Source organism: Varroa destructor, unplaced genomic scaffold (genome assembly GCF_002443255.2).
Source record: "Varroa destructor unplaced genomic scaffold, Vdes_3.0 BEIS01000002.1, whole genome shotgun sequence".
In the NCBI taxonomy this organism is placed as follows: Eukaryota; Metazoa; Arthropoda; class Arachnida; order Mesostigmata; family Varroidae; genus Varroa; species Varroa destructor.
The window spans coordinates 2,327,087-2,351,637 of NW_019211455.1; the positions used below are offsets into that span (position 1 = coordinate 2,327,087).

The window sequence follows — 24,551 nt, forward strand, 5'->3', positions numbered from 1 at the left end:
ATTTTTAGGCTTGAATTTAGCTCAGCCATCAACTTCCCATTTTACAGCAGAATTATGTGGCGATCGGTTCGGTTCTATCGAATCGCATGGGCAAAGTGAGCAACGAGGACGAAACGCCGTTGTGTCCTGTTCACCATCGTGCTTCTCGTAAAGAGCAGGTAGCGACTGTGGAGCGATTGTGAAAATACAGAATAGTTGCTGGTACGGCACCCTGTTCTTTCAGTCGTTACAAGCGCAAAATATAATCGACATTTCTATTTCGCCTATAATATTCACTGGCGATTGCAGTTTAGTTTCGCTGCTGATCCGCCCACTCTGAAAAGTTCAGCTCATCTTTTTGCTAGTCATCTGATTGCTGATCAGGCCGAGTGGATAGCGTCGACTAAGGCAGCGACAGACTTTTCCGGGAACTTACTGCGGAACTTATTTTTCCGAACAGTTGATTGTTCCGTTTCCAAAAGGTGCCCGGATAGCTCTTTCCTGTTTGCGCGTTGTGTTAAATAAATAGACGCACGGAAGGCTGCAACAAATAGGAATGCCATAGAGGCAAGAGAACTACGCAAATAACAAAACTAATGCGGTAGTAATAATAATAATATCGTATTAGTTAACGGAAAAAGCTAAACCAATTGAACGTTGAAGCTCTTAGTAGGGCAAGCGGAACGGGGCAAAGATACCGTAGTCGTCGTTCCTTTTATCCTCATTAGTGGCAAATGGCATACTTTCACCAAAGCAGTATTATGATCGTTGCTGCTATTCCATTTCAGCGCTGCATCAAAGCCGGATATCTAAGGGGGCAATCTGTAGTGGTAGATATATAGGATCATTTCGAAGGGTTGAGCGGTAGTTAACTTATTGACTGAGTAATTGACAAACAATGATATACCGCATTTGTGGTATATTTACGTCTGTTAACAGTTAAGTGGCAGGTTCTTCAAAGAAAGAGGATGGCTATCTGTTCATGTGTATGTTATCCAATTTATTTCCCTTCTGACAGGTGCGAAGGTAGCTTTAAGTGGTCTGTTAAGGCAAACAAAGAGCTCAAAAAACAGATGGAGCCAAGGGTGCAAATAGTTGGGAGAATAAAAGCAATGCTCAATTATCAAAGTAAACGATTCGTACTCTTACAGATTCACTAACTGGTAATAGCCTGTTTAAGCCATGAACTGGGAGCGACACATAGAAATCAGGAAAACTTTCATTGTGAATATGCTGTTCACTAGTACCGCCATCTCCGAACAAAAAACAAGCTCAAGAAATAAGATCTATGATATTTCCGTGCAAGTTTGGTCAATCCTATAATAAGTATCTATCCTAGCTCTTAACAATAGGTTGGTATGGACCCTTGACCTAAGAGGCTCATCACCAAAACCCTTATCATAAGGACGTCCGCATACCCCTTTTGGCTACCTGTATTTTTAGTAGTGTGAGACACCCGGTTGAGAATAGGCCACATCATTTGTAAACACTCTATACTAGCTGTTGTAAATATCATTAGCCCAGTTTCGGGCAACATGGGTCTACATTATAATATAATAAGTTATAGCACAAAAGTGAGCCCTAAGCGCTGTTCAAGTGACACAGCCTTTACTTCTGAAAATGATATGAATCGTTCCCAGCTATCAGATCTATTCACTGATGATTCAAAAGAATTATAAGAAACAATTTTTTTCACGTCGAAATAGTGCGGACCAATTGATTACGAAAATTACCAAGGAGTATTTTTTACTGGAGAATAAAAGTAATCTTTACCCATTTTACTTTACAATCGTTTTCCGGACATTTTACATTGACAGAATGTCTTTTTTTGACCAACATTTATTATAACTCGGCATGGTATTTTTGATCGACAGCGCTATTAGATTTATTCCTAATACTTGCAGAATCCCTTGAAAGGAATACTCTTTTACATATCGTTCCTGGTAAGGAGCTGACAGATATTCTGTAGTCGTATTTTTGTGCCGCTTATATGAGTGTCCTCATGATGAATTGTTTCAGACATTTATTTCTGCTTAGCCCTATAGTCATGAACGATAACACTGCTGCAAATTCTAGAGGCGTAAGTAGGATGAAAAGATTAATGAAGTTAGAGATATGGAGTATTGCAGCCCAAGCGATATATAAAACGTAAAGGTCTACCTGTCTGTAACAGAAAAAAACAGGCTCTTAACCGCTGAAAAACGCATTTATTTCACATCCATCTAACGTCTATAATCCGACAAGTTTTTATTTCTTCTGCTTGATTTTCGTTCGAGCAAGAAGGTTATATGCAAGGGCCCTTTAATCCGATCTAATTTTGCACTGATCAGAGAGCTAGCTAACCAGCCAGTCCGCATAAACTTCGTGTAAAGATAAACCCGCAGTGTCAATAGACGAATACACGGCCAGAGATTTATATAGACAAGCACGCGTTGCTGCAATGACGCGAACGCCCTTGAACGCCCTTTTGCTACACCATTTGCTATCGTAATGATAGCGGAATTGGCCATATTGAAACGGCGCTCTGTGGCGTAGATCAACGCGCGCACTCGCACAGACCGCTGTAAGCGAACAGAGCGAATGGGTTGAACCCATTACGGGAAGGTTATTGAATTAAGGAGCAAAAACTCGGCCAATACGGTCATGCCGTCTTTTTCCAGTCGGTATTCACGTAAGATACCAACGCAATTATTGCCAAAATAATATAGAAAGTGTAGCCTGAATATACAGGGGGCGCAAATTGTGACACCATGTGACACAGGTGGCAAAAACAAAGCAAGGCAACGCATATATATATATATATATACACGCATATTGCACGCTCATTTTCGGAGATACAGGCTTTACTATTTTCTATTAGGCCAAATGTTGTCCATCTCCTAAACAGGAACACCAACGACCAGTTTCTGAACCAGCTGGTTCGTACTATACGCCATATTTGCATCCGACCTGCTACAGCTGCGGGTAACAGGAAAGAGTGAATCACTTCAAAAAAAGGCCATACTTTTTTAGCTCGGCTCCGGCTGAATAGGCTAGTGGTAAATACGTATGTATATTTATTATATAGTAATATATACTAGAATAGTGTAATGCAATATCTGGACGTCTACAATAACAGCGCTAAGGCAAGCCCCGTTGTTCTCGTTATGGGCTTTTTTGCTTAAACAGTGCGGTTATGCAGGTCCAATTGTCTGCTGCGTCGCTACGTCAGAAGCAACTGATTTTACTATGGTAGCCCTGTGGCACGTAGAGAAACACAAATAAGTCGGATGAGTCACGAAGAGCTCGTTTCACTCGAGTGACTGCCGCAAGGGGCCTAACGAAAGACATATTTTGATAAATTATTCTGTTTTATTTCGTTTGCTCCGGCATAGATCATGTTCGTTTGCTTGATACTTAGGTGTATTGCCTAACTAAAAACACTGTCTTGCGGCGATATTTCCGCTTCGGCAGAGCCGTTCTCTTGCCACCCTTCCCGCCTTTTTGAGAGACCAGAAAATGCTGTTAGCGTTTAGATTCGTCGGCTTTTGAGATGTCCGCGCCCTGTGCAAAAGCAGACCTGAATGACTGTAACGTACCCTCGTACGTGCTCGCGATGAGATACGTGCAGGATACGCGGTTAGTGTATGCTGGCTGTCTTTATACATAGAAGTATATCGGTGCTAGGGTTGCATGCAAGAGTGGCTGCTGACAATCTAAATGAGTCTATGAATATGCAATTCGTTTGCTTAGAATTAGAATTGGTCAGAATTTGAGGGAACATTGGCAATATGTTGGCAAGACATAAAGACTCATGCTGGGTATTCGCGTTTTTTTTTGTTTTTTTCATCGTTTCATAATCGTTTGCATATTATTTAGCCACTGGGATATACTATGGGCGCTACAAACACGAAAAATAGCCTGAACGTTCAACGGATGCCTAGCGATTATTACGGTATATTATAAATGGATGAACATAAAGCGTGTTCACCGACGTATAGAGATGAAACGGTGTATATCGACTACTTCGGATCAGTCATACACTTCCGTGCAGCTCAACTATAGCAAACGGTACCGACAAGCCATCCCAATTAAATTATCTATTGCAACTTCCTCTACTCTATTTCGTCTGTCCGTTTTTCGGCACAGAATGTTCGGCGCAAAACGCAAAATAAACGCTCATGGACGTGTATGGCTTGCAATCCCCGGTGACCTTTGAATGTTATCTGCATATAAAACGCGTTATGCATGACACTTAGGGTAGCCTCCCTGACACAAGAGGTTCCAGTTACCCTTCTGGCCCTGCTGATCAACGAACAAGACCAAACGTTCACATATTGGAATATTTACCCTACAGTAAACCACTGTCGTTATTTTTTTACCCCAGCGCACCCCCGTTCTGCGCAGCAAATCAGTGTAATAGTTAACAAAAGAAATACTAGATATACAAGACATTTCCATATATGCACGCGAGCTTCTTTCTTCGAAAATACATCTACAGATATCGTTGTTGCTGTTATTCTGTGTCCACAACTGGTCCAGTGTGATGTTGTTAAGAAGAGCCAGGTCAAACCAAATAACATTCGACCCACTGAACAAAGCACGGACTGAGACAAGCACTAAGTAACGTGCCGGCAACAATTTCATATGAATGTATATTATAGCATTGCGCTTATAAGCGGCCAGTTTTACCGTGCTATTTGCCTGCCGCTAGCGTTAATCCTGTTTTGTCTATTGAACGATGCACGTGCACCGAGCTTCTCATATATAGATCTAATATCTATATCTTCTATCTATAGTAATCTAAAATATTATATATATATATTAGAGAATAGGAAGTCGGCAAAGGAAGGGAGAGAGAGAGAAATCGGTGCATGGGCGGTGGCCGTGCTAAACTACCGCACAACGTAGGAACACAACTGCGATACGATACAACTATGTCGACAGCAACAACTGCACTTGTTGTCATCGCTACTGTCGTTAGTCAAGCGAGCCGGACCCTTTGCTGCGGCTGCTGCTGATTTTGACACCGATGGCAAGGCTAGACCCCGTTGCAAAACTAAAATCGATCAAAGCAACGTCTCAATAAACAAATACAACAACTTTTACATAATTAGAATAGGGCGATAAATGGACACGAGACGGTAAGGCTGCGGGCCAGATAACGGAGAAGGCGGTCGGCCAACCGGCCGGCCTGCCGGTCAGTCAGCGGATATGTTCTTTCAAAGTCGCAGCTTCAGGACCAAAACACCATTTACAGGTCAACCACTTCTGATGTATTTGCTCAATGGACCTTGCGACGTACGACCCCATAGGACACAGAAAATCGCCCAAAGTTGGTATAGACCAGGCGATCCGTGCGTTATGCAGTTTTGCGTTTGAAGTAGTGAGTGTGGCCAGTGATTTATTCGGCATATTATATACATATATATGTATACGTATACGTGTATACGACTACGGCTTTTTGACTTTATAAAATTTGCGCGCTACATAATGTGTTGGACGACAAACGCTTGCGGCAATGACTACCGCAAAAGCAGTGATCAACTAAACGACTATAATAATCTAACACTAATTTTCCGGAGCGAAATAAGAATCGTTTGATTGTTTTGTGAGTATTCTAGGCAAACTTAATAACGGATGCTAAATAAGTATGGCTTCTTTTCCGTCTTCGTTGTGAACGGTAAAAATGGCTAGACGTATGGCTCTTTTTTTCTCTACAGCTATAGGAAGCTTTCAGCGACATGCTAGAGACATTCTACGATTGTTTACCTGCCATGCCAATAATGCGCCACGCCGATTAAATCCAGTTCGCAGTGTTAAATAAGCGCACTACTTTCAGCCATTTTTCATTTCACTTCGTACTGATCTATTCTGTTGCCTTCAATCTTTGCATCGATACCAGCGAATCTACTATTCGAATGATTCTAATCGTAATAGAAATCATCTCTTGCTATAGAGGTAGCCTACTTAACGCTAACATCACTCGTACGCCCCCTCTAAGGTAAGGTACTAGCAACAAAAGCAACATTTGCCCGTATTGGACGACATTATTTTAATCTCACGAAGACCCACACACAAACGGCTACGGCCACAGCCCATAAGACAGTTAAAGTTTATTTGCAGTTCTGGGCTTCAGTAGTAGGTCTTGTCGTCCGCACGTCCGAATCGAGAGTTACGAATTGATAGGTCTGAGTAGAATTGGCAAAACCGACAGCCTTCCTTGCCCCCGATGCTACTTATAGTAGTAATTTTTCTAGACCGTTTGCCAACAGCTATGAGTATAAAAAAAAGATCCCGCCAGCGAGAAATTTCTTTGGGCAATTGATGCCATGGCCGATTCATCATCACCCGCAGACGTCGCACCGGTGTTATGTCACGGTACCTCGACTCGGTGAACCGCTGATTGACAAACCATTGCCGAAATGGCGCTAAACAGAATCATTCACTGGTGATCTCTGTCTGAACTGATCCTTGCCGGTTCCACAGCCATAACTAACCCCCAACGCCCATAGCGGCAAACAGCAGCGAATCTTTGTTGTGTCCCTGAAACGACGGATGGGAAGTCGTCAAACAGAAGAACAAATGGGAAAGACATCTTCTGGGAGGGGCGGGCCGAGATAGAATTCCGTAGAAGAAATCAGCCCAGAAAGGAAACTCGACTAGATCGTTTTTTGGTTAGATCGGCATTGAACCAACTATATATATGCTCTCGGTTACCATAATGGCAACCTGCTAAGTTATAGTGTCGGTAACAGCTCCGGCTAACATATCTTATTATTGCTATTGATACTCGAACCATTTAGATTAGCATCAGTGCTTTCGTAATACATCATAGCATGCTGTACATGACCATGCACAGAATGAGCATTTGCAAAAAATAGCACAGTCTTTATAAAAGCTGGTGAAAAGGTCAGGCAGATCAGCGATGACGAGCCGGTTCGCTACTGGGAAAGTTGTTATATCAGTGATTAGCTATTCGTTCGTATGGGAATGCGTTCACTTGTGCCTGTTCATTTAAAAAGAGTTATTACATTTTTAATAAAAAAAGAAAGATTCGAGAGCGCCTATGCTTAAATGTGACATTTCGAAAATGGCCAAGTATGCTGTCATATACATGCCGCGCATTGCATATGTTGCTATGTGGAATAGTAAAGGGTCAGCTGCTGCTGCTGCTGCTGCTCTTTGAGACATTGGTCCTTTCCTATATCTGCAGATTAGATTTTAGTTCTTCGTTTATGGCTCTGATGTTCTGTTCTTCTGACGATCGATCAGCTAGGGTGAAGAAAAAGGAGCGGATCGACCGACCACCGCACACTGAACACTACTATCAAAGGGGGCCGACAGTTTAAGAGCAATCGCGGGGGATGATAAGACCAGCCTCGCCTTGTGCCTAAGACGCCGAGCAAACATATGGTAAAACCTGCTGTTAAATGCCATCGCTTGCGCCCCATTCGCGCCCATCGCATTAACATAAATCACGCGTCAATTAGCATCGACAGGAAAACCAGTAAAAGCTGCTTTTGATCAGGCAACGGAGATAATCGAACAGCATTGTTGTCGTGACGTTGATAAAGAGTGGTAGAAAATTCTCTCAGTATTCGAAAGAATACAAACCGATAGGTCTATAGATAGTTATAACGCATCGTATTCCCCATATATATATATATATATATATCTATATTAAATGCATACAGTAAATAAGCCGATAGGTCCAGTGTAACGACGGTTAACCCGTTCATCAAATTCTAGTTAGTTTCAGTCGCAGTAAGGAAGATTTCTTATTCGGCTTACAGAAGAATACTTATAGATTAACCAGGTACATCTTTCAAATTTTAGGGAACATATAATCAGTTAAGTGATATAATTTTTGTACAATATTTACATAAAAGTATATACGCCGTAGTCATTGATGATAAAACTGTGTCGCAATAGGCCACTCATCATTTTATATTCAGCCTCGGTTATTTGAAATTATAAGAAAATCGAGTTTATTATTCAGTCCTTTCAATATAATAAAGCTTTGAACTAGACTTAATAGCCCCAGAAAAAAACAACTGGGTGGCTACTACTACTACATAAAGATCTTCATCGATTCCCTAACGGTTTCTCTAGTAGTAAGAATTAAGTGTAGCCTGCCCCCATCCATGGCATTAGTTCGTTCTCTATAAATGGTCTTATTTGTTTTAATTTACATTATATGTTATTCCACTCATTTAATTTAAATCCTAGTTTTCGAAGGAGCTCCCGCTCTGTCTGCTCGATAATGTTTTCGATTATGTATAATTTTTGCCAACGCGTTCTTCTGCCTGGAACGACGACCACCAAGTGCATGTTTGTAGGGAAACAAAACAACAAATAATAATAACAATTAAATCGCAACATTTAACACGATTTTTCACTTGAATATACATTGTGTACTTTGGCAAGTTGGAGCCAAAATTAACAGTAAGAAAATCTATGGCTACAACTTGTGCTTGTGTAGGATTACTGCACGCTGTGCTATTATTGTTGACCTGCTTGAAAATCGTTTTTTTCCTCTAACCACATAAAAGGGACAACAGTGATGCCAGTAAATATTTACATTAGACGTTGGAAGAAAAAGAAATATATGGAAAATTCAGCGATCACAGATGATGCATATGGATAACGTTTTCTATTCTTTTCTTGCTGCCAGCGCCAACTAGCTGACTGAAATGGTGAACATCTCCAAACGGCTTTAGATCATCAACGTAGGTATATTGACATGGAAATATTCTAGAAGGGAAATTCTAGCAGAAGAAATAATTTTTCTACAAGAAAACAGGAGACGACGAAAAGCACGATAAGTATGAGGTACGAAATTATCTACTTACACATATTACACAAAGGAAAAGAGGAAGAATAGAAAAAAAAAAAAAAGAGACTATTTTGTAAATGGTCAGAATGTCTGTCGTGATGATGGCGTCAGGTTCCATTAGTCGTCAGCAGGAACAGCGCTTTTACAACCACTGCTGCTTGAAACAGCCCCGACGCCTGTAGTTTACTGCAGGCGTCAACGAGTCAAATACAGATTTATCTAACCGTTCGTAATAACATTTGCTACAGAACTCCATATGATCGTTAAGCGAATGCGGCCGATTGATGTTCGACCAGTTAAACACGAGCGACGGCAGCGCAACGAGCGACGCTGTCCCCCGCCCAACGAAAGATATAGATGAAAAAATGTTTTTAGTTTTTGGCTGTAAACGAAAATCATTTGACTCTCATGCCGAGTAGACCGAGAGAAAGCGTGGAACACCAGCTAATAAAATTGTGGCATACAGCTGGCAGCGAGAGGCAAGCAACGAAAGGTGACGAAAAAAATGGCTCTCAGCACAGCTTGGCGGCCATGCCAATAAACAAGAAAGCCAGAGTTGCGTTGGATCCGCCTTGACGTAACACAGAAAACAAACAAAGAAAAACTGGTATGAGGCCGCCTGCTACTGCTTTTATGGAAATACAAGACAAACATGTAAATCAAATTTTGCTAGATAGAAAAAAGTATATGTAACTATCACGAAATGTACGCAGTTCCTGTGAAACATGTAATTCCTCTGATTGAATTGTATAGGCCAAAGCGTCAACCTTCCGCCGTTGCTCGATACGGACTCGAAACCGGTGTATCGTTGAAAGTTTACCTAAAATAACGAATAACTTATTGTAACTATATATTGTCCGAATTGTACAGCGGTTTTCGATTTGCGCCGCATCCTTACTCCACTGACGTTCAGCTAAACTGGCTTAAGTTTTGCCGTTATCCACTCGCTTGCACACATATATATAATTATTTTCATTATAATATTATACAAATTTTTTGCTCTTTCTCGGCAATGAGGGATCGTTCATTAAAATTCAAATAATTTTTTTTTCATTTGACAGAATCCAATGATCAAGTAAATCGACGACGATCACGACCTTATTTGTAACCTGTTGCCTAAAATCGTGGGAATCGCGCCATCGGTTAAAATCAAAGGCGCTATTCCGAGAGAATTTATCCAATGGCCATTTTGAAATTTACAATTAGACAATTAATTACTACAAGAGCCATACTTCTAGGGAAATGATTGTTTGCGGGAACCGTATGTGAGATCATACGTATAAAGCATATATAGTTCTGTCGACTTTTTTTTATATAAACTACGTTCAGGGAACATGGCCTCAGATGTTAAGTTACAAAGTGATGTACACAACTAAGATGTATGGTCCATTTGGTAGCCAGGTATCGAAGCACTACCGCGTTTCCATTATCAGGATTCCACAAAAGTCCGCTCACAGAGACAATGGCATCATGAATGTCTAAGGCCGTAAACACTAAACGATACTTTCAGTCTCGAAAAGTAATTATTTTCTAAATGACATAAACTAAGCATAATTAATTATTTCGCAGTAACATTATTTATTCAGTCTCTGAGCGTATCTCGTCCTCTCGGTTCTAGGCTTCTGTTATCTCGATTTCGTATTTTCCTATTATGTATATTAGTTTATAGGTCGTCTATTGTGCTATGAATTGCTTCCTGAATTAGTTCCCATTTCGCTGGCCAGTTCTGAAGTAATTTTTATTGCCACGCATTCTGTTTTTACCATTGATGCAGTGAGTAACGAAAACAACATATTTAAAATAGTCTACCCATATTTACTGACAATTTCCCCCGCACCTACTTCTACGATCTCCGCGAAAGTCTTAGATTTCTCAAGTGATTCTGTTCCCTTCGTCAGCAGGCAGCCGTTTTTGTTAGTATGCCCTGTTGTTATTACGAAAAACAAACGAAACCGATTGTAGCTCGTTATTTCCTGCCGAAACAATTTCGAATACTTCGGTTCACATTTCAGACGAGCAAACTCCAGATGGCTGATAAGTTGATGCCTGCCTATATGCAAGTTGGTTTATGTGTATGTTAGCGACTGGATCTTAGTAACTTCACTACAGATTGACTTTTCCCATGATGGGCTTCCGTTCCCACACAGGTTGAACGCTACTAATCCCAGACGGTTTCCAGCAGCTTAAAATTCCGCTACTTAGCGTGGCGTGAGCAGCATATCGTTCCCATCATCTTATCAATGCGCTTTGCATTGTGACGTCAACAATTCTCTGGTGAGCAGGAACAAAGGCAAGAAAACAGATCAACATCAACGATTTGACTGTGGTGAAAGTTTCTATCAGCTATTTACTTCACCGCTGACGAAGCTTGCATTGCAGTAAACGGATCGAAATAGTTTAAAATGTATCATTTTATCTTTGCTTTGAGTTCATTGCTACTTTATGTGTTATGAACGCGAGCGTTCGTGTACATACGAATATCTTTTGCTGCTTTCTGTCCAAATGCTGCTGATGATCGGGGTTACAGTTGCTCTATAAAACCACGATGTCACACACGTGGGGCTTGGGCTATAACGTGAGCCACGTGGAGGCTGGGCAGCTAATTATGGCTTGCACTATGATTGTCTAATAATGGTGGCCGCAATAAAAATAATACTATTGAGAAGGGCAAATTTTTGTCAAAATCGAATATATAACAGAATGTGCGTATGCATGCTTCGCACCCATAGCATGCAACCGAAGCTTTCAAGTTAAGGAAGCAACATATTAGAACTAACTAGAGTAGTAATCCCATTGAGTTTTCGCATGCTTAGTGGGAAAAAAATGGAACGTCGTGTTCTGAGAACAAACAATTACATATTTTCCTTTGCTTGATAAATACATAATGCCCACCTATATCATTCGATGTGAAAAGAAACTAGGTCGTAACCTAGTGTGCTATGCGTGTTGCTGGTATGGGTGCGCTGCGAACTTCCTTCATGCAAAAAACTAGAACTTACGACTAGAGCTGCATGAACATGGCACGGAATAGTAGTACGATGATATCAGCAGTTTGGTCGTACCAGCACCCACCTTTGTCTCGTCCCATATTTCGGTGTCGTACACCCGTCTCATCAGCAGAAAACCTAACTTAGCAGCGAACTGACACGTATTCGATCTTTAGTAAATCGCCCGATTTCGTACGAAGTCGCCATGTTTGTTTCGGCAAGTTGACTAGAAACTGCCATCGCTAATATTGGCGTTCTGAAATTCTGTTGTTCCGTTCTAATGCTCAGTATTTATATTTACTGCGCCACTGGCTCCAACGGATCACGCACAAAGGGGTAGGTGTAACCGTACAGAGTGACTATTTCCTTTGGGCCTTGCTCTTACGAGCCTTATTGTCATGTCAACGGTTTCGCGGAAGGAAAGCCAACCGAACTTAAAAAACTGGTCAAGCAGAGTAAAAAAACTTGCCTTTTAACGACATTTCGTATGGGGCTCATATAAGAACCAAATTGGATCAGCATATAAATAGCCTATGCACAAAAGCAACACTATAAGCGAGTGTGGATGTCGAGCCAGAAACAACGCACTACAATTAATCGAATGTATCCATACCTGCAATCCGTCAGGGCGTACGTCAGACGACCTAGTTAAGTTTGTTCAGACGAGTTTACTATAAATGCATGTGTCACCGAACAGTTGTCAGTACAGTTGACTATAAATTGGCCCGTCAACTTTTCAAGGATTTCAAACCGTCGAAACGCGACGCTGTGGTGCACGCTATAATCTAATGACGCTAAAAAACTATCATATTCAACATGGAAACGTTATTGCTTGATTATGGAACAACCGACAAGACATCTTTGATAATGGATTTACAATAAGAAAACGAGAACTATCGTTACTCGAAATTAGCTTGTCAGATGTCGTTCGTTTAGAAGGCAATAGAAACCAACAGTTTGTACAAGAGGCATCTCTAGAACATTTGCAATTTTCCTTAGTTAATCAGCTATATAACCATTCTGGTTAACAGCATGTATATAACGTTGATGAATCGTGCTGCCGGCGTAATCAGTGAAGTCCCTTGCTGAAGTCGAGATATTAGTGAGGCTAACGGCCAGCACTGGAAGTACCAACGAATGAACACTTATTGTCTTTGTTGTTAATTATTATTACTGTTATTATTATATTCTTAAACGCCCTCAGCGTAAACATAGTTTTAATGTATTGTGTAGTAATGTCGGTCCACGGATAACACCTTAACACGACGAGACTCAACGCGTGGTTCCACTTGAAATGAACAAGCATCTTTCCTTAATGGTTTGACACTTTTATTCTTAGAATGGTTAGACCCTTAGTTACTTCCTGTTTGTCGCCTGGCTTATTCTGGCCAACCCGCATATTTTTTTGTTAACAAATTATCTTCGACTTTCGTCCGCTTTGTGTGGGGTCTGGCGGCTGAACGAAGCGAGTGCATTTGTGTATACTTGTGGTGAACTTAAGTTAACCAAAGTTCGGGACACACAGTTTCTTTTCTGTTGGCCTTTTTGGCGATTGGTGAATGACTGATGGCACAGCTTGGCATATATTATTGGAAACGTCTTGCAACGAAATCTTGATGCTGTTCCTTCTTCGTGTTATGAATGGTATAGTTATTTTTTAAAATAAAATTTCATTTTGTTACTCTCCTCCTCATTCCTATTTAGTTAAGAAATGCCCCATTATCTCTCATTGGAAAGATCAGTGCATACGGTGAATGGGACAACTCCTGATAACAAACAAGGATGAACAAGCGGCATTGGGGGCATCCATTTGCAGGTCCCAACACCCCAAAATCCTCTGTGCATTATACCTCCAAAATGATCATTACATAGTGGTAGGAATGGCTGTCAGAGTTCGGAGCGGAGTGATAAATCATTAACTAGCCATAATAACAATTAGCGACAAGAAGATTTTCTTGCGAGAACAATTGTCACCGCTTAGGCTTCTTTGACAGTCACTATATTCGGAAGGTTTCGAGGTACGATACAAAAATAGGCCAACGCACAGCTGACAAAGATCTGTACCTTTAAACCGCATCATGTCAAGTTCCTTCCCGATAGCTGTGCTCTGCATAGCTACCACTGCAGAAATACGGAAAACTTTGTTCACGTATTTATTCGCAATGACTATTTGCTTTGAGCGCATGAGCAGCTGCTCCTCAGTGCCACACATTCTTTAGCGTTTGTCCAATTATTTGGTGAAGAAGCCACTCGCCGTTAGTCGGCGACGCTGGTACCGGTGGCTCGTTTTCCTCCACCCAGTTATTCTCCTTCCTGCTGCTTACCGTTTCGTTGTTAGCGCCAACTGTCTTCGGCATGGACAAGTTCCGCTCTCGTATCTGTTCCTATTAAGGAAAGCCCAGTACTTTTCAACTTCGTTTAGCAGCAACGGTTAGTAACAGCGTAGGCAATGGCTGCTGCTTGGCCACACGATACTGGGGGCCGAGGATGCCCCTCCTAGACCAACCCCTCATCGGAGCTGCTGTTATTTTTCTGATTATGTCCGTTCGTCGCTTTTCCTTTGCCCCTACTCCCCGTCTTCCAAAACGAAAAACCCAGTCGACACTAAATGAAGACCGCTTTAACTTCCGCTGTTGTCATTGCTATCGCTGTTGCTGCTGGCGCCCCTTCTACAAACACTATTGGCGACGCGCGTTGTCGTACAGGAACGCGCTAAGCACTTGTATTTGAACGGGGTAAGCCCGCTGTGGATGGCGGATGTTCAAAACGTAGTCGGCACAAAATAGAGCTTGTGGTAATTTCAGCATTAGCGGCTGTAATAACTTTTACGCATACGAAGAAGCTATCGGGACAGAGAAACCTGTATCACCGTGGATATGTGTAATGTGTGAATGTGTAATACATGTGTGCATGTCAACATACAGGGATGGGCGTGCTTCACACAGTCTTACCGTTATTTACATCGGTTACCGGCCGTGCTGCAAGGTCGAATAGCTTTGACATGAAAGCATAAAAGGTTTCTGGCTGTTACTGTTAAACCGGTGATAAATATTTCTACTCGTTGACTATGCATACGACATTTATTTTGCGCTAGGAGCCCATTGACCCCCCAGGCGCGAGAAAGAAGCTCTACTGTTCGCAGCGGGTGAGTATGAATTAGTAGAAGTGGTAGCTAAAGTTTTAATGCATTGCAGGTCTTCAGCTACTCCCTAATCTTCTCAGCGCAACGACACCGGCTCAGCGAGTATGATTGATGGCGTGCTCAACCTTAATAATATATGTAACGGGCAGAATACAGGGTCACGATGTGTTATATCAATGTAACTTTAGTAATGTCGTTATAAAGTATATATATGTCTCTATTAGATTTTAACGTTTAAATAACAAGCGAGACTGGTACCTCTATACTTTCAGTAAAATCAGAAGCTTTTAATCTCTGTTAAATATCAATTACAATAGAAAAAATATAGCTATTGTAATATTCTAGCCGGTTTGTTCAGTTGACGTGCATCAGCATAATAACTATTCTTTTAGTTCATCAGGCTAATCGATAACCGGGCTACCGCCATAGCGGGCGATTCGACGATATCAAACATGGCGCCATTCAACTGGTGGCGCGCCAACTACAGTAACCCGTCACTTGCTGTCGACTGCTAGTATTAGCGCGCTATTTTAAAATACTCGGCTCGTAACATCTGCTAACTTGCATTTCTTTCTGATAGTTAATTAGTATAATAATGCTGTAGTTTGATCGATTCGAATTGTGATTGAGATTACCACTTAGAGATATGCTATTTCGGACCATTCTAACCAACAGGACAGGCAGATAAGCAGTTCTGTCGAACTGAGGCATAAAATCAGATGGCCATTAGTGCTAAGCGGATACAAAAAGTGGCCGAACGTAGAAATCGAGCGTCCTATCCCAGCACGTCATATCACCGGACGCCCACGTGCCACGCCATACCATGCCACATCACCTAACGGTTGTTCTTCTTTACGTTTCAAATGTTAGAAGCAGAATTCGCTTCGCAAGATGCCGCTGTCACCATATTATGCACTAGTTTGGGTCTCTATTTTGTCCAGCCTATAGTATGAGCAAGACTAGCGCTGAACAAGTCAAATATCTGGACATAACCTTCTGACGTACGCGTGTTTTCGCGTACCTGATCTATGAGAAAAAGTATGAATCCCTACACCACGTAGGAACGATCTGAGATGAAAGTGTGATGTATCGATTGCAGGAATCTTCTCTCGGTCCGACTTTTCAGTAAAAAATGATCGGGAAAAAATGGATACGAGAAAAAAGTTGCACGACAACATCTGTTAGCAAATATTGCATTTACATATTTACCACAATAACTATCACTATCACTAGCGATGCTATCTTGAAATTTGGATAGATAAGAGTCTCGTACGCAATCCATAAAAATCGTTAAGCATAGGATAATTATATTCAAAGCATATGGTTTATAGATAATTTTTTACAATAGCTGTATCCGGGCGTTGGTTCATCCTCAAGCATTCGTACAGTAGACTCTACTCATTCGTATAACCATCTACATACTAGTAGCAGGGTCTCTTTTCGAAATAAGTTGATTCCTTGGCCATATTAACAAAATATCTACACTTGATATTATCCCAGCTTGGACCGAAGATCTCTGACTCTAGTGTCAAGAAATCTAACTATTTCAATTTGTATAACATTTGGAGTCGGCGTTAAGCTATACAGAATAGAGTTTTAGGTTTGGGTTTGAATACGAGCTTCGAGCTTTACGTCTAAGACAGTGTTCGACGACCACCACGGAGTCAGTTCTAAGGAGTTATAGGAACTTCGAAGGTATAGAAGCACTCCGTCAAGCAAAAACCAAAACCAAGTAGTTATGCAATTTCTACTGAGACAAAGTTTTTTTTTTTCTTTCTAGAATTATGTCAAAACATTTCATTCACCGTTACGCAACATATTTTGTTACCAACTATCCGTCAGGGGCTTCAGTTCATTTCGTTACTGAACGCGTTAGCGTCAACCCTTTGCTTTTTTTCTGATTCTTTCTCTTGGTCCGAGCTACGACTTTGTCACCACGCGTTTCAGTCATATCACATGTTGGCGTACATTTTTCCTTTGCAATCGCGCTAAAGCAGAGAGCTCAGCTCGCGTTACCTTGTGTGAATTGTCCGTCTTCCGGTTGGACAGCAGCTGATAAAAATCAGAACGGGTACCGTTGCTACCGTCATTACCGCTGCCTCCCTATCTGTTTTGCCCCGTCCCCGAAGGAAAGAACAAGGGGCGTCAAGTCCCGAACGGTCCAATTTCGGATGTCCCAAAGGTCTGTGTAGCAGCCCACTAGATCCTCATTCTCTCACACATGCACACCAATAACGCATCATATCTAAACAGTGGACACTATTATCACAGCAATCACGTGACACATTTTTTTTTGCAGTTTTTCATTTTGTGCACCGTATATATCATAACACCCTGTATCATTTTAGCCGTCAAACAATAACTATAAATATAACGTCTCTCAGACTCTAGGCAGTCGCAGGAAGGCCGATATCCTTCTATACACGAAAACAGCTTTCCTATGCCGAACAAAACATATTGTTTTTTCTTTCGGTGTTTCAAATTACGCTATTGGTTAAGCTTTTGATTTAAGGATGCTATGCCATATTGGCGTGAGAGTTCGAATAGGAATTTCGTTAGAAGTTGAAACGTATGTTAAGGCATTGATTAAATCCAATTGTTCGTCTGTGACTACGTGAAGGGTTTAGAAGTTGAAATAAGTATGACTTTGGCGGGTGGTATGTTTTTATACGACAAGTACTGTCATATTATTGTCGAAAGTCGCGTCTAGTCTACTTACGCCAGATATAATCTAGATGCTATACGAAATGTTACTCTATCCTTTTAATATACGTAACTTGACGCACTACGTAGAAAAATTAATTGCATCAGTAGAGGCCAAGCGTTATCGTATCCAGAACAATGATACGCGTTGCTATTAGAAGTGCAGAGATAATACTTGTAAAATAATACTCGAGCGTCTAAAGTGGCTCTATTATCAACGTACCGATCGGTACGCTGACGGTCAATCAAATACAAATATGAACTGATCCTTTAACGGACGCTGAATGCTATTTCCTATTCTTGATAGCAACGACGTCATTGGCAGACACAGTTAAGCTGTGCTTTAATTTGGGCTCCGCTGTCCTAACCTGCATCGATAACCATCTATTCCACCAAATGTCACTCACCACCAGGCAACATTGACGATAATTTTAGTCCATATTTCAGTGGCCAATGATGTGCTATTTATTTCATGCTACTTCTGCAATTGGATCGCTCTGCTTCGTAAGCTAGAGTGCTAGACGCGTGTGTCAACTGAGATGAAGTTTTTATAAATCTTACCAGCCTTACTGTCTTTCGCAACAGGCCTGCCAAATTCAGGCCGGCATCTTTTAACCTGCTAACCGCACACATCTATAGTATCACTTGATTTACGATGACAAGTAACGAACCCTAAGATTGACTCGAAGTTAAGTCCTAAGATGAGACGCGAGACAGCCCAGCTACGACCACTCATCTGTGGATGGACGAATGCATAACTATTATATAGCATTATATTAGGCACTTTCATTAAAACTTGCCAGTGTAACAATGACTGAACGGCTGGCCTGTACTGCTCTGCCGTACAGACGGTTGGTGCCTCCTAATACGAAGACAAACTACGGGTTGAGTTGTTGCGGACATGGCCTACAAGCACAAAGGCGTACGATTGTTGCCATCAGTATTATCATTATAATCGTTGTCTGCGTTTTTATCATCAGATATATCTGCATCCGACGTTATCCCTTTCCCCAACCTTTGCGCGTCAATCGCATGTCTTTAAAATGATACAGTCGAGTATTCATTGTCATCTGGCGGGATCCGGCCAGCAAACCGTTGCCGACCAATGCTGACCGGCGACTGACGCCACTTCAATAGCTGCTCGTTCGTTGACGGCGCGGTGGCAGTGGTTGATCGAGCTTAAGTTCGGACGCGTGGTACGCCAGCCACGGGACGGCGCCACAATGAAGGGTTCAATTCGATTCCATTTAGTTATGGTCCAATACAGTCGAATGGCGGCTCCTTCCTGGCCACCTGGCGGCCACGCTGACTTGTTGGCTGAATACCTCCTGACCGACTCTCGTGCAGATCGTGTCAAGGGCATCATTGTCACTTCATGGGCTACCGTTATATTATCGACAGTAACAACAGATATAGCAAACAACCGCACCATACCATTTCTGCTACTGCTTACTGCAACTACAATATTAGCACTATAATGGGCAATCGGTCATTGTGGCCATTACCAGAAAGTCAACCGTAATGCTACCATACAGTACTGTTGTCTTTATTGCTAAGGCAGATTACTCGCTGCTGCCAATGTGTACGTGGGGCAGACAACAGCAGCTGCTGCTGAAGTTTCTCGCACCAGCGCAACACACGTGGGTCTATTTAGTGGCTTGATCAGGGTCTGCCGATCTGAAGTTCTGTGGGCGTCCGTGATTGTTCCGCCCGAGATTTGTCGCAAAAGACAAACGTTAGGGTCCGTCAGATTACTGGTGACGAGCCCCTATGGCAGCTGCGGTAACAGTAAGGTTATAGCGTGTGGTGGTATACCTTCGCGCGTTACGTTTCCGCGTCGAGAGAAAAACTTTAACACAAATTCAGCGAAAAACTGATTGAGTTTCTTCGCTGCAATCGGCAGCAACTGGTCTACGTGCCAGCCGCTCACTCGAACCGTGTTGAAATGATTAGAACTAGTCTAGCAGCGCACTACATTGTAGACACGATCTTGTTGTTTACTTTCAGATCGGTCTTATCTCATATTTTCCGTTTTCGGAAACTCAAGATAGGTACAATGCGGGGAGAATGTTGAGCTCTCAGATTAAAAGTAGAAATTATATATTACATATGCTTTACATAATGATGACGCCAAAAAGGATTTCCATACATCGGCTGACTTATAATTAAATAATTGAGAATTTTTGGCCAATAAGAGACTACTTGTACGATTAGCCTTACAGCTGCTATGCTCTGAAAATAAATATAGCTTATGCGATATCACCAGTGGCGTGCGTATATCCGCCTGACAACGGGCACAGCTCTTGATTTGGGCCTATTTGACGTCAACTCAATGCTTACTCGCCGATTGGTCATACGCCGTTGTCCTTTTTTCATCTCCGTTTCCGGCACCACCTTCTTGGATAGATCCGCCCGGCTGGCTCGAGTCTCGGCGAGACAGACCAAGCAAGTTTCTGTAGTTATTGTTGATGCCGCAGCTACTGCAGTTCTGTTTTTTCATAGCTATCGTCACTTAGTACGTACAAAGTCGTGCACGATTAGTCGTGAGCGAATTGGTACGTAACTATCGAACAGACAGACAGAGAGCCCCACGGAGGCGTTAACGTTGAATGAACACTGCCACTAGCATTGTCATCACTCAACGCTGGCCATTGCTAGAACAGCAGCAGCAAGGGCAAAAACTGATTCCCGCTTTCGCTTTCGCATTTAGCTACCGTACTGAATAATTATACCAATAATGAACATCAGTCGGCTATATATTTATATATACCGTATAGCTTAGCACGTGATCATTCAACAGGTGGAAGCTTTCGTTTGGACAGTTGAATTGGCCGAGCTGAGAGTAACGCATTTTATTGTGCTATAAATTATTCTAGCAGGTGGCCGGGTTTGAGTCCGCATCCATTAGCAACGATGCTTTTGCATTGCACAGTTTGTCTTAGTACAATAAGACCAGGTTTCCTTGTGGCACCTTGTCCTGATCGTACGCATGAATATATTTCTTTTACCTATTTCATCCATCTGAATACATTGCAAAGGACATGTACCTTACTTTAGATGCAATCATGCAGTATCAAAGCTACTGCAAATTTTGGCCACATTTAACCTTGTGATCTCGTACCCCACAAGCCGATTCCCGCAACCTTTCAGGTAACTGCTCCACTGCAATTTGTATTATGTTGTTACGCTCCGATGTCCTCTCCTTGACATGATCCTATCGAACGCTAGTCATATGTACAACAAAAACAATAATTATAACCAGCGTTCACAGTTACGGCTTATCGCCCAAATTTTTCCCGGTGTTATTTCGGGCGCTATTCTATCCGAAATTCACTGTCTGCCAATCTGTCCAGCTCTCGCGAATAGCACTACTATAAGGCCACCGTTGCTTTTTGTGATGACGATAGTTAGCGAACGGACGTAAAAAGCGTTCTTCTACCGGAAATAGGCCTAAGTTGTCGCCGATGATTTTGCACTGACTTTGTCTCGATGCCTGCCTTCCCGATTGACGTTTCCACTGCTGCTCTTCGTAATAACTATGATTTTACTGCTAGCAATTATCATTACAATGATCGACTGCGACCTGTCTAGTATTTTTTCTGCCGGTTACCGGCTGCTTCGTGCAGAAGATAACCATAGCTGATAGTGTACTGGCCTTTGACGCTGGTGCAGGTATTCTTCAGACTCTGCTGATGCCGCTACTCCGGAAAAACACTCTTATAAATCACAACAGTGAATGACACGAAGCAGCAACGCTGAAAACAAGACTTTGCAGGCTCAAAGCGAAACATTTTTCTGGTGCATTCTAGTTCAGGGTCACCGCCAGTCAATTTTGGAGGTAAATGCGTAGCAAGTCAAAGTCGGACGATATATAGGAATGATTGTTGCCGGGAACAAACCGCCGGTCGAACGGTCGGTTAGATCAAAGTGGAGAGGTCACCTATAATAAGGGCGGTCATACGACCACCTTTATTATAGGTATAGTTGTTCATGTCTCGCTTGACAAATCTGAAAACTCTGGAAAAAGCGCAAAGACAGCCTATTTCTCTTATAGGCTGAACTGGAGCTCAAACGTTTTACTGCAAACATTGGATTATACCCAAAGTAGAACAGACAGACGAATGTCTGTCTTATTTCCGCGGGTGAGCGTGACCCACAACAAGGAATTGATGACATGACAATAAGCAAGCATTTGCCGGTCGATTGCGATGGATGCATAAAATTTGCTACGCAGTCCCAAGGTACCCGGTCATATAGTTTTAAACAATCTGTGTGTCGTTTTTTTCTAGCTTGACAAAAATCTACGAATCGAGTAATCAAAATGAACTATATTACAAGTATGCTATATAAACACAGTGAGATAGCCTGACCCGTATATGTACCCGCAGTATCGATTCATAAACGATTTTTCACTAACGAAACTGACATCCGAATATATGTAACATATATATCATATATCATGATTGCAGCTCTTTCCAGTCGATACGACCGTCAGCTAATATAATTATTGTATGTTCACTAGTATAATTACGTTATCTAGCCACTTCCGGGAAACTTTAGGCGAAGTACGAAATTCTCTCTGAGTACTTACCACACTGACTCCTAGATGGCGTGCATTCTCGTTGTAGTATTTGGAGGAAGCAAGACGCGCGGCTTGTAGTGCGTGCGTGATGTGTAACGCCGAAGCGTCGAACCGACCATGATTTTTGACGCCATGTTTAAAATCACCTATGTGCCCATTTCCTCCGCGTTTAAACGAATCTGTGGGATCGAGAGTGCCAGAGTGGCCGAGGCCCCGGATCTGCTCGTTAATCAGGTTATGCGTTTTCGGAACGGACATTGCTGCTTTGATGCCCACAGCAGTGCCGTCGAGAGTGCCTGGACCCTGTTTCGGCGCGTGGTTCTGACAGTAAACCTCTTGATCATCCTGATTCTGTAGATTGTTAAAATAGGTCTTGAGGGTCAGCTTTGTCCCACATATTTTGCATTTGAAACAACCTTGGTGGAAAAAGGTAAAGTCTTTGAGGGGACCAACTTTGTCCACGGGGTAGACCGTCGTCCTACATCGGAGACATTTGAGATCCGGACCGGCCATGGTGGCCAAGACACTTTGGCAGGGAGCTTCTGATTACGTCTGTTTACTGTCGTAGAGTAATATCGTGTGTTCACCACTGTAAAGTCTGTTTAGGTTATTCGTTTCGCCTGTTCATTCTCCATCGATTTTTGTCAAGCCTCACCTCACCACGTCTCCCGCTACATTCACTTGTGCACAGCTGTATAGTACAGCCTCAGATCGCGCTGCTGAGAACACGATCCTAGTATCTCCCAGTCACTCAGTACATAACAGTATCCCTCACGATTGTCATCCACGTTCACTCTACATGTAAATCCCGTACAGGCTTTGATTAAAAGGAAGTAGAGTAAGTTAATCCGCCCGCCCGTCCGTCCGTCCGTCCGTCGTATCTTCTACTCGTGTTGATAGCATCCAATATCCGCCGAAGGCAATAACCAAACGAAGAGTGACCAATGACAATCTGATTAACTCAGAGAAAATAAAAACAACAACGTCGAAAATTACAATAATAACAAGGCAAATTTCCCGTTGGCGCTGTCACCAGTATGCCACCAACGACAACGACTCGTCTGCCTCAGTGTACTATAGACTTGATTATAAACTCATCACAGATCAGAAGTAGAAATGACTTCCCTACAGGCAACCTGTCGGATCTCTTTTGGACCTTAGTACGGTCCTTGTTGCTTCGCACGCGTGACACCGGCTTTCTCAATCCTTTACTAGCTACTACTTCCTTCACACGCTATACACGCACAAACTTAGCAGGCTAACCAGCTGAGCTGATTCGGATTCAAACACCTCGGTATAGTGGGCGGGAGACGGCATACAACTACAGCTTTCACAAAGTCCATTTTTTTCATACTATCAAGCACTCGTACAGCATTGTACGACGGCGTAGAACCGCTCACCGATTACCGTGTTCCTCGTATTCAGCTGATGATGCTGCCGCAGTATTGGTGGTACTCGTGATGGCGTTGGTGGTTGTTGGTGATGGGCACTTCAGCCACTTTGGCCACTTGGGCAGGGTCGTTGCTTCTGTCGCGCTGGCTGCGAACTGCTGCTGTCATTTCCTCACGCTCGGTCAACCCTCGCCTCACGTATTTCGGAGCGCCGGCTGGTTCACTCTCCCAGTCGAATGCTGCTGGTGCTTATGCAAAAGCTGATGCTGGCAGTGGCAGTGCTAGAACCAACGACCGAAAGCCGTTGGTTGCCAGGACAACAAGCAGTTAGTCCATAAACGTTCCTTCTGTTGTGGCTGCTGCGGCCACTAATACCGCTGCCGGTACTGCTGCGGCTGCCGTAACCTGCGCGCACGTCAGTTTTCGGACGACGCGACCAACCAGCCATTGAAACAGCCAAATAACCAACAGCTCAACAAAGCAAAATCATCAGTAGCATCCGAATAGTGCTTCTTTCTGTCACCGCGGGCATGACATTGCTAATGGAAAAAGGACTGCCAGCAACGGCAAACTGCGCGGGCCCGATATCTCGAAGGATGGAGTTGGGAGTGCAGGAATATGTCTGAATGGGACACAGCGGCGGTTAGCAGCAATCTTCATTTAAGGCTTAAGTAGATCTATAGTTGACGTATCGAAAAATTGACGTGATGCGGATTATTGATCATTAAAGGTAAAGGCGCAATCTTCTAGTTTAATTATGTTGTTCGTATATTATGTACTTGAGCCGAAATCCCTGGAACATCTTCAGTGCTACAGTACGGGCAAACTAAGCTCCCTATAAGGTGACACCAGCTAGAATAAATGAGAAATTTTCTTCCAAATTGTTTGTCTCGCAGAACAAGCGTTTTTGATTCGACGTCTTTGATATAGCAAGACTTTGGTACATCAT

At 42.5% G+C, this 24,551-nt stretch overlaps 1 protein-coding gene across 2 annotated transcripts in view; it reads right to left on the reverse strand.

Moving 5' to 3' along the window:
• Hil (peptidase hillarin) overlaps nucleotides 1-23,757 on the reverse strand; it is a 73,797-nt gene extending 50,040 nt beyond the window's left edge. Inside the window, exons 1-2 of one of the 2 annotated variants that reach the window (XM_086978960.1) lie at nucleotides 23,612-23,751; nucleotides 22,221-23,163 (exon numbers count right to left, since the gene is read on the reverse strand). In XM_086978960.1, coding sequence (XP_086835086.1) covers nucleotides 22,221-22,724 — 504 coding nt within the window. In that variant the 5' untranslated portion in view covers nucleotides 22,725-23,163; nucleotides 23,612-23,751. Of the gene's footprint in view, nucleotides 1-22,220 lie in introns of both variants that reach the window. The other variant, XM_022791261.2, reaches the window with a different exon arrangement.
• Nucleotides 23,758-24,551: the final 794 nt, after the last annotated feature.